The sequence below is a fragment of the Lissotriton helveticus genome, chromosome 5_1 (genome assembly GCF_964261635.1).
Source record: "Lissotriton helveticus chromosome 5_1, aLisHel1.1, whole genome shotgun sequence".
Taxonomy (NCBI): Eukaryota; Metazoa; Chordata; class Amphibia; order Caudata; family Salamandridae; genus Lissotriton; species Lissotriton helveticus.
In genome coordinates, this window is record NC_136065.1 from 205929379 (window position 1) to 205941107 (window position 11729).

The window sequence follows — 11729 nt, forward strand, 5'->3', positions numbered from 1 at the left end:
CAATACTTACTGAACGTCCAAACTACAACATGGTGTCATTGACGACAAATTAATCCGATAACGTTACAAAAAAGTGTAAATACCAAAAACATTCCTTAAGAGAATACATAAATATACTAAAAAGGTTACCTGAAATGCACAGTTTCTGTACATTTTGAACAATCTGTACAATAGCTGTACATACTAGGTGCACAATAACTTCCAGAGGTTGGGATAGGCTCCTTTGCAGGCCTTGAAAACATGACTTTCCATTTAGTGCAGGACACTTCCGGACCAATTGGAGAAGCTGCATAGTGCCCCAGGGGATCTCCTCTGCTTTCGGCTAATGTGTCCTTTAAACATGCATATTACGAATGTGTTGGGCCAGGAAAAGCATTGTATTATATGGTCTGGTTGTACAACCTCATCTTGGGAATATACTACCAAACCTCTTTAGGAACAGTAGGTTTCGTTTGTTAAACCCTTTAGCTCAACCATGCTTTGGCTCTGAGCAGTCAGGCTTACACAAAGGAACACATGTAAAGCAATCAAATGCAGTGGCGGCTGGTAATTGTATGGGGCGGATGGGACACACACGCACCCTCACAACCATGCATTCACACACATCCATTCACAACACTCATTGCTAAGTATTCAAACATGCATGCACGCACCAAACATGAATTAATAAAAAATAGGAAAATTGAAATCACGCTTAACTTAATCTCTGCCTCTGAGGTCCCAGGAGGATTGGAACTGCTGCCTTCCCTCAAGGGGGAAGGCAGCAGTCTCTACGTAGTCACAGAGTGGGATGGCGTCAGTGACATTGCGGTCCCCACCCCACTTTGTGACGAAGTATTACTGATTGACACTCGACCCTCGGCGCTCCAGGGCTTAAAACGGAGGCATCCAGGTGCGAAGCAATAAGTGACGGTACCACTCGTCACTGATGGGAAATAGCCTGCGTATTTCGTGCAGGTCTAGCTCCTGGCTGCCTGACCTGAAAATGAAGGGTGTCTGTCATGCCGACCTTTGCTCAGCCTGACAGACACTGTTCGTGAGGGGCAAAAGATGGGGGTGGGGGTGGCCCTTTAATCCCAATGGACTGGCCACAGCTGTTCAAACTGCACCAAAACAATTGAGGAGGAAATAACTGAGACATTCAAGAAATCCAACACCAATTTATAAAAATAGTTTTGATTTTTTATATAATTTATGACACCAAAACTAAAAGGATCCATTGAAATATTCCAGAATGTACAAGGTATAATAAAATCAGTACTTTTTGCTTAACAACAAACAAGCATTGGCAAATTCAACGAATTTGACACCTAGAAACTTTTTCCAATGAATACGTAGGTAAGTATCAATGCGGTTACTTAGAATTACTTCAGGCGACCAACTCAAGCAGGGAGTCACTCAAGAGGACCAGCAAGGTCCACAGAAAAAAAGTTACCTTGTGAAGGAAAGTTTTCTTTAGTCCAGTTCCAGCATCAGTGGACCTTGCCATTTACTTCTATGGAGTAGTCCTAATACAATGGATACATGATCGTGAAGATGCTCAAGGATGCTGAAGATGTGCTGTTGACAGGGGTCTTCAAAATGCCACTCCTTTGTCCAAGGACTTGGTGAGGTAATCCTGGCCATAGGGGTAGACATCCCTCCAAGTACTCTCAAGCATGGCAGAAGTCCAGTCACCTGATACAGCGGTTTCAACGGTTTCCTTCTTTGGGCAATAACTTGCTTTCTGGGCAACCAAAATGCACTCCAAGGACACTCCCAGGTGCAGCAGACTCTGAGGCAAGTTTTTAACCTCGGATATCGGGCGCTGGTGCTGAACACTGGCAAGGAGCGGCAATCCAGTGATCTGGGCTACCAACTCACCCCAGCAGGCATCTTCAGCTGAAGTGGTCCAGAGCTGTGAATAGGGCAATTGGAATCTCTTGCTTCAGCTGGGCTCAGGAGCCAACTTCTCCATGAGCAGGGCACAGCAGGTACAGTACTTTTCCTTTGCAAGCCACCATGTGTATCAGATGCAGTTTATGCTTTTGTAGCCTATCTTTGCCGGGTCCTTGGAGCAGCAGGGCTCTTCATAGGCGAATCAGATCTGATTTCTGGGTGCTAGAGGTACCGTTTTGATGCCCAGAAAATACCCTCAGGTGATGTTGTGCTTACTAGCCAATGGTCTACTAGGTTCCCTCCCACTGGATGACTACATTATGTGAAGTGTAGCATCTACTTAATCCAGAAGTCCTTGTTCTGCCCACTTCCAACATGGCAGAACTCCTCTCTCGATGTGCAGAGTTCCCTAGCCCAACCCAGAGGTGTGGCTACCAGGGGGGCTACACGCCCCTAAATAAACAGCTCAACAAATGGCTTCCCCTCTCGTACCCTAGTGCCAGCCTGTCTACCTAGATAATAGAGCAACCCCTTTCCCATGTGTTAGTCATTTTCCCTTCAAAAGCGGCTTCTCCTTTGAAGTTTGTCTACACTTGTGTGGCTTCCTGCCAGGGAGATACAACTCTTCTCCCCCCTGCAGGCATTTTTTGTTTCCTCTCCTAGAAGTTATCTGCATGTCTCTACAAGAGGACAGAAAGCTGTCTCAGGGACACACCTCATGTGCAACCATTAACGGGCACAGGCGACGTTGGGCAACAAAGTGGCAACTTTGTAAAGCTTGCACACCGCAACAAGTTAAATTAATTTCGACTTGGGCAACACATCGGCCTTAATGTAACTCGTTGTTTCATACCTAACAGTACTAACATTAGTTGTCCCAGTCAGATGTTAGCTGGGCTGCTGTTACAGCATGTAAGTCTGCACTCGCCAATGGGCCAACTAGCCTTTTTACGAGTAAAAATAACACAATTGGGTTTTTACATCTGAAACATGTAAAGAGTACATGTTCAACTTATTGATATGCTGCACCCTGCCTTAGGGTTGGATTGATCTACCTGTGTTCTGCTGGTGTTTTTTATTCATCTTCAAAGAGCAAACGTCTGCCCATTGCAGCTCATTATGCATCAGTAGGGTTAATGGTGTGACGTTCTAAGTCACTTTTCAGATTAGAGTTTCAAAGATAGCCTCTCAATGGCTAATAAAGAGGATGCTACCAGTGTGAGGGGGTTAAAAACACCCGCGGTCTCGTTGTGTGTTGTTTGTAAGTACAAGCAACTGCAGTGCTGGGGCACCAGGTGACATCTGTCAGCCTCCTTTGGGATTGGATAAGTGAACTTAGTCCCCTCACTAACATACACTTGCGTGTGTGTGCATCTCTGACTTGTGCACCACTTGCAAAGCTGTCTCTTCCCATTTGCATAATCATGTGAAACAGAACACTGCTGTAGAAGTTCATAGATACTTCCATGCAGGTGGGCAACTAGAGCCAAATTTCGGGGGTGCTGAAAAATATTTCGATGGGGGTTAATTCTTCCAACCATAGACAGAATGGCTGTAAGAAGGGGTGAAAACACAACAAAAGCCTAATTTACAAGTAAATGGTCTTTTAAAGACCTGTTAAGTACTCGGGTGCGGCTGCTATTAGATGGTCGCCAGCCCGCGAAGCTGGTTCAGCCCGGGCTGACACACACGACAGGGGGGGGGGCTGAAGCCCCGTGAGCCCAATGGGTGTTGCGCGCCTGCTTCCATGCCTGGCTGCATCTATTCTCGCAATTTTCTCCAACAACATCGCTGCTTGATCCACAGTCACAATTTCAAAGCATCATGACTGAATTCTTTGACTGATGCTCACGCACCGCTCTCTACCAAGGTCAGACTGGGAACTAAAATCAGCCAGGGGAAAAATGTCTATGCCCTTGCTAGGGGAGGCTACGAGTAGAATGGGGCAATGCAGTGCATAATTTATAAAAGAATAAGAGTTGGGCCCAAACTTATGCTCAGAAGTCCGCTGCTGGTGCTGCTGACCGTCACCCTACCAAATACCACAGCTGTGTAGTCTTGATTCCATCTCATGCCCTTTTCATCCACACCAGCACTCCCTGCCCCTTTATATCATGCTTGACTTAAGCAGATATAGCGGGTGCTTCACTGCGCCTTTGCCCCATTGTCATTCTTTATGTGATAATCAGCCATAGTCAGAATGACACTGGGCCTGTCCACAGACTGAGCGAGGTCGGGGAGGGGCTGCTGCAGCTTGTAGAGTTCAAAACAGAGGTGCAAGCTGGCTCCAATTGTCGCAGGGGAACAGCACAGCTTGCTGCCATCCCCAAAATTATGGACAAAAGGCGTCTGTGGAAGAAATCCTCATGGACAACGGACAGAGGCCCGAATAACGGGCAATCCGTGAAATTTAGTGATTTACCCAGAACCCCAGGATGTTGAGCAGACACAGAGAGTCGAACCCAGTTCCCCAGTTCCAAAGTCAGCAGCCCTGGTCATTACGTCACATCCTCTCCAGATTGATATGTGGTGATTCACCAAAGCTATTAATAAAACTACCCTATATTGTTACGTGTTGGTCATACAACCCTATGTGCGTTACAAATTAGATTCCAAATTAGTAAACATGTTATTTCCCATGGCAGTCAAAACACGATGCAGACACAATGAAACCTTCAAAACAGAATTTAAAGCAAAAGCAGAAGCTACGTTTACACAAACTCTAAATGCGGAACCCAAACTTCTTTTTTAGCATGGCTGGTGTAAAATTAGTTCTTGCTGAACTTTATTTACATACTTCAACCTATAACATTGAAAAAATCGATTTCAAATTAGCTGTCCTTTTAACAAACGGCCTTTATATCATATTACTTTTTTTTGGTCCCTCTGCTTTAATAAGGCAAATTATGTTGTAAGAGTTATCTGCCAAATGTGAGACTGCTTAAAAATAAGCAGATCATAGTAGTTATCCAGATATATTAAAACTCAGCAAGCACCTAACTGAAAGGCAGCTCCTGTCTTATCAAGTAATCCTGCATAAAGAAACGTTAACCAGTGCTGAAGAACCAGGCTGCTTGCCCAGCTGACCACATCTGATGTTGGCATCAGGGAGATTATTGTATACGTGTGTGTGTTTAGAACTGATGCAGACATGCCATGTCATGCCATTTATGATCATCTCACCCAGATATGCGTTTTTATTCAAAGAAACCATCAACCACAAGGAACCATCAATCACAAGAAAGTAAGTAGTTACGTCAGGACCGGTAAATCTGCTCCACCCTAACATGAGAAAAGTTCAAATCTGGGAGTAAAGTCTTTTTGACTAGCTGTGAGTCCACCTAACATCCTGGGCACAGCACTGATGACGGGGACTCTAGTGTTAATAGCAGAGAAGGAGCCAGCAAGACTGGCTGCTACTGTTTCCTAGTGAACTTTAACTACTCTCTTCCCTTTTGATCTTTTGCTACTATCATTCCGAGATTACTTTTGGTACTCTCTTTCCTGGATTACTTTTGCTACTCTTTCCTAGATTACTTTTGGTACGCTCTTTCCTGGATTACTTTAGGTACTCTCTTTCCTGGATTACTTTTGCTACTCTTTCCTAGATTACTTTTGGTACGCTCTTTCCTGGATTACTTTAGGTACTCTCTTTCCTGGATTACTTTTGCTACTCTTTCCTAGATTACTTTTGGTACGCTCTTTCCTGGATTACTTTTGGTACTCTCTTTCCTGGATTACTTTTGGTACTCTCTTTCCTGGATTACTTTTGCTACTCATTTCTAGATTACTTTTGGTACGCTCTTTCCTAGATTACTTTTGGTACGGTCTTTCCTGGATTACTTTTGCTACTCTCATTTCTAGATTACTTTTGGTACGGTCTTTCCTAGATTACTTTTGGTACTCTCTTTCCTGGATTACTTTTGCTACTCTCATTCCTAGATTACTTTTGCTACTCTCTTTCCTAGATTACTTTAGGTACATTCTTTCCTGGTCCACATCAGTACAGTGCAGGTGTATCATGGAGAGAATGCTGAGCCCCGCGGCTGTTTTTTTGGCGAAAGGAGTAGGGTAAACACTAATGGAGGCAAGGACTTTCCTGAGGAGTGCCGTATTTTTGAGGGGTTCGTATTCCTTACCCCTTTTGGGTTGACTCTGCCTTTCTTTCTTTCACGGTTGTTAAAATATCCAGTAATCTGACAGAGGACTGGTAGATTTGCAAACCGTAGAAGTTAAACGATACGGGCAAAAGTGTAAGACCCAGCTATATTTGAGATGTAATGGACCCTAAACGTATTTTGGCGGCGTGCACCTTTTAAACCCAGGCTTTCGGAGTTCATTTCCTTTCCTCATTCAGCCAGTACCTAAAGGACTCAAGTTCTACAAAAAGATCGCGTACAGTCACAACGTCGGCTCTAATTCTGATGGAGGAGGTGACCTGTGGCAACCACAAGAGAAATGCTTTCCTGTTGCATTGAAAAAAGAAGAAAAAAACACCAGGCTGCTCTTCCGTACATAATATAATTGCGGAAGCTGATTGCTGCAGGGACACCGGGTGAGTGTCGGGTAGCGGGGAGTACTCACAGGCATATCCATGGTTGCACCAGCGCAGACAGCTGTCTCGGGGTCCCGGCCGCTCCCTCAGTCTCCGAAAGCAGCCAGGAAACTTTCAATGTTTCTAGCAGCAGCCGTCACGTGAAACCGAGGCAAAGTCACATGGGCGGCCCAAGGCATGCTGGGAGATGTAGTTATACACGAATTGCTTCGCCGGGACTGGTAGTTCTTTAACCTCTCTGGGCGCCCCAAAGCTGTCAAAAAGCCATTGTCTGAATATAAACCAGTTTCAGTCTCCAAGAAGGTCTTTTTTTTGGTACTTGCGAATGGAAACTCACCATAGATGCGCAGATAAAAGCATGAGGCTGACTGTGTCGGGGCACTTCTTTCACAGGTGCAATGTAGGCTTATAGTCCCTGTCCCAGGTCAGTCCATACTGGCCCAAAGCTGTCAAGTTTTATACCTCAGTTTAGGTAACTAACTGGCATGGGTGCAAATTCAGGACAGTAAGTGTAAAAATTCAGGACAAAGGGTCAAAATTCAGGACAGAAGGTCAACATTCAGGACAAAAGGTAAGTTTTACAGACACGCCAGAGAAGGTTGCACAATAGTATATAGGTAAATAGACAACCACTTATGTACAAGTCAAAATACGTTTATAGTAGGTTGAGACAATTGTGCACTTCACGGTTTTTCTGAATGCTCGCAGCTTTGAGCAAATGAGCAGGTCTTTTTGTGGGATTTCATATGATAATCTATTTATATGGTTACTGCTCTGGGTTATCCAGTCTGATATTTTGTTTACAACTTACAGCTCTCCCTAAAACCTTACACCTAAAAAAAAACCATGCAAACATTTACTAGTGTAACATTCAAGAAGCAGTTGGGTGTCACTCAAAATGTCATATGCATGATGTATAGATTCCACACATAAACACACAGCAAATACAGACTAGTAACACATAGGCAAGGGAGTAGCCAGGAAATTAAACTACCTCCCACTTTGAACTAAAGCTCTTATGGCACCAAGAAAGCAACGTAAGTCATCACAACCCTTCCCAGAAGAGATCTCTTGTCCTAGGAATGAACCGTTCTTCCTTCCATCAAACCCCTGATATCCACTCTTTCATATTTACATTCTGTCATCCATCTTTCAGTCTTTCACCATTCATTCTGTCCTTCTATCTCTGTGCCCATCCATATCCAAACCTATTCAACCATTTGCAAACCAATCCATCATCTATCATATCATCCATCATTTCACTCATCTAACCCTCCATACCCCTTTTCACTCATCCATCCATCATCCATCCACCTTTTCACCCAATCCATCCTTTCACTCATCCATCCACTCTTCCACCCATCCTTTCACTCATCCATCCAACCATTTACCCATTCACCCATCCATCCATCATTTCACTTACTCATCCATCCACTCTTCCACCCATCCTTTCACTCATCCATCCAACCATTTACCCTTTCACCCATCCATCCATCCACTTACTCATCCATCCACCCAGTCACTCATCCGTCCACCCATTCACCCTTTCACTCATCGATCCATTCTTTCTTACAGCTCTCCACCCTCCCTTTCACTCATATATGCATTCTTTTTATTCATCCATCTTTATATTCTTTTTTTACTCATCCATGCACCCATTCGCCCATCCAGTCTTCCCATCGTCCATCCATACTTTCACTCATCCATCCATCCTACCTTTCTCTCTCCATTCCCCTTTCACTTAGCTATCCATCCTTCTATCCACCCTTCACTTATCCACCCACCCATCCAGTTACTCATCTACTCATGAATCCATCCATTGACCCTATCACTCATCCATCCTTTCACTCATCCATCCCTCCATCCTTTCACTCATCCATTCACCCTTTCACTCATCTATTCATGATTTTGTCCATCTATCCTCCCTTTCGCTCACTTGTCCATCCTTACATCCACCTTTTCACTTGTCCATCCTTACATCCACCTTTTCACTTGTCCATCCTTACATCCACCTTTTCACTTGTCCATCCTTACATCCACCCTTTCATTCATCCACCCTCACTTATTCATTCAATGCAGCCATCATTTCACTCATCCATCTACCCCTTCACTCACCCATCATCCACCCTTACACTCACCCATCCACCCTTTTACCCATCCATTTACCCTTACACCCATACATCCACCCTTTTACCCATCCATTTACCCTTACACCCATACATCCATACATTTACCCTCATCCATCCATCCACTCACTCATCCATCAATCCTTTCTCTTATTATCCGTCCATTCACCCTTTCACTCATCCATTCATCCTTTCACTAATCCATTTAGCCACTCAACCATTCCTTTACTTACTCACTCACCCACCATTTCTCATTAATTATGAGCGGAGCCTTTGTCTTCAGAGTTGCAGACAGAAGAGGCCCCTCAAGAACTCCACCCTCGCTGTAGTTACTACAGCAAGTAGTGGGGTGGGGGAGGGTTCACTATGCCCCTGTGCATAGGCAATCTGAGAACTTAGAAGTTATAAGTTAGGCATGATGTACCGTACCAGGACATAAGGTGACTGTGACATGGGGTTGTTCCCAGGGCTTTAGGTGGGATGAAAAATCGGGGGGGGGGGGATGGGTTCTCCAAGGGGCATGGCTGATGTAATGAAGGGTGTGGCTTAAAGCACTTAATCTAAACATTTGTGCTTAGCATAGTGACATCCGACTGGTATTTTACTGTTTCTATCATTGCATCCAGTAACATTACACCTACAACAAGCCATGACTATTGGCTTTGTCAATGGATGTTAGATTATTAAAATAAATTAAAAAAACAGTTCTGATCAGCCAAACAAAGGTGGGTCTACGGATCTCCTTAAAACTACATTTGATTACTTTGAGGCAAACAATCTGAACCTCAACTTGGAGAAAACCAAAACTATGACAATCAAAAAGAATTCCAAGAACACACCTGTCTGGTTTTGGGGCAAGACCCACATAGACTCAGTAAAAGAATATAAATATCTTAGGGTTAATATTGACAAAGGGGGGCATTTGGATGCCCAAAGGGACACATTCAAAATGAAGGGAACAGCTCTAGCAACTTGATTGAGAAACCTTAACTCCAAACTGAGCGACTTTCACTTGCCCCACTGGTCGAAGTAATACAGGCAAAACTCCTGCCTACAATAACCTACGGGAGCGAGGCACAGAGGGGAAGGGACTCCAAAATCTTGGATGGTGTGGTTGCAAAAGTATATAGAATAATCTTTGGTCTACCAACAAGAGTCTCTCCGGCACAGATTAGGCTCGAGTTTGGTGTTCAAAAACAGACCCTTGCAAGACAAGGTGCAACAGTTATTTTTTAGGACAAAGTAAGAAAATCAAAACCAGGATCCCTAAACTGGTATTTGTGGTTAGAACTACAACAGAAAAAAACATCACCAGCAACAAAATACCTACTAGCAAGCCTGACCACCCTGGACCTCCTCGAGCTTTGGGAAACATGTATAAGCCACTGCCTTCTCGAAAAAATAACATAGAAAACAGTTAAGAGCCAATCCTGGATCAAAGACAAGGCAGCTCTACCCAGAAGATCACACGGCTGGATGATCCTGAGCTCCTATACCTCTCCCGCTGCTCAAAAATACCTAGCCCTAGGGTTTGCCAAATCCATTAAAATACAATTCCTGAAGTACCGACTTGGCCTGCTACCATGCATAAAGCACTATCCACATTGGCTAAAAAAACAATCCGAGTCCATCTGTCGCCTGTGCGGCACTGCGCAAGAGGATATGCTGCATCTGCTCTGTACGTGCAAAGAACAGGAACGGAAACAGCTCTTAAAGCCACTTTTTAACCAGAGAGGTATCCGCACATGGGGACACGCAGCTGAACTGCAGCCTGGTAAAATATTTGAGACAAGCAGAGATGAGAATGCCACAAAATCAAGATGCTGACCACTGGTCGCTAACTTTGGACAGAACAACATTATAGTCATTAAGAACTGAGTTGGATGCTGCTAAACAAATATTTTCTACAGATTTTTAGCAAATTGTTTTATATTATGTTTTTAAAATTGTAACTTATAAATGAAATGCAATGAGATGCTTTGTATCAATGGTTTTAAGTAACTATGCTAAATAAAATACTTCAAATAAAAAAGCAGCAACTATGGCTTCATTGTATATAATATTGAAAATGCTTCAGTTCTGAAATAAAGAGACTGTGAAAGAAGTATAACCTCTTTTTTTTAAACTTCTTTCACAACTTCTTATCATGAACTGTCACATAGCAGCATGGGTGTTTTCGTACATTTGTTTTGTACATTGCTTCCATCTGACAGAATGCCCTGCCCTAGACCGAGGCAGGAGGAGGCTCTCCACATGCTTTAGCAGCCCAGACCGACTCATTGTCATTCTACATGTGACCATCAGCCGCATACAGAAAGACAATGCGCCGGATGGGGCTACTCTTGTGCTCCAAGGATGAGGGTGAGGCGGCCCCATCAGGGAGCTGAAGCTTCATGCAGGGGAACAGCGCTGCTCCACGCAATGCCCAAAATAACAGACTAAAGGCATCCGTAAAAGGGATTGTCACAGACGTGAGATCCAAATCACAGACAGTCTGTGAAATTTACGGACGGTTGGTCACCCTAACCTCAGTAGGTGACTACGTGGTCACTAGTCGGGCTAGTCCCAGATATTCTTAGAATTGTGGGACTCGTTGTCCTGGTTTTATGCTGATTGTAAGATGACTACAAGTAAAATTCCAAGAAAAATCTCGAATCGGCCTAACTAGTTGCGCATGAGCCTGGTAAACTTGACAGCTATGGTCATGTAGACTCTGCGATGATGACAGAGCCCGTGGTCGTAACAGGTCTTTCCTCACTCCACATTTTCTACTTTCACACAACTTTAACTCAGTGTTTTTGTGGGAAAAAAATATATGCCATCGGAGAAGACTTTACTAAATCAATGTAATTTTGCTGGATTGAAAAAGCAGCTCAATTCGCTTCTTTCCTAGGTCCATGAGTAGCAGTCCAGGTTTTTTCTTTGCACGCCGGGACCTGCAGTTCTGTTTATCTCATTATAAAACCAGGACTTTGAGCATGGGCCTGCCTCTTTTAAGCATAGTTATAGTGCTCTAGGCTGTGATGTCAACTTGCTTTGTGAGTTGTCTGCGAGGTTAGGGGGTTCTGGTTTGGAATGTAGGTGGTGAGTTGTCTGAACAATGACAGTTACTGGTGGACGGTTGCCAGAACAAGATTCTCCTCAGTTTCCCCAGCTCAAGCACTTTCACT

General features: G+C 44.0%; 1 protein-coding gene across 1 annotated transcript in view; it reads right to left on the reverse strand.

The window, feature by feature from the left end:
• Nucleotides 1-6607, reverse strand: part of SLC31A2 (solute carrier family 31 member 2) — an 82208-nt gene extending 75601 nt beyond the window's left edge. Inside the window, exon 1 of the mRNA XM_078642006.1 lies at nucleotides 6463-6607. Coding sequence (XP_078498132.1) covers nucleotides 6463-6474 — 12 coding nt within the window. The 5' untranslated portion in view covers nucleotides 6475-6607. The remainder of the gene's footprint in view (nucleotides 1-6462) is intronic.
• Nucleotides 6608-11729: the final 5122 nt, after the last annotated feature.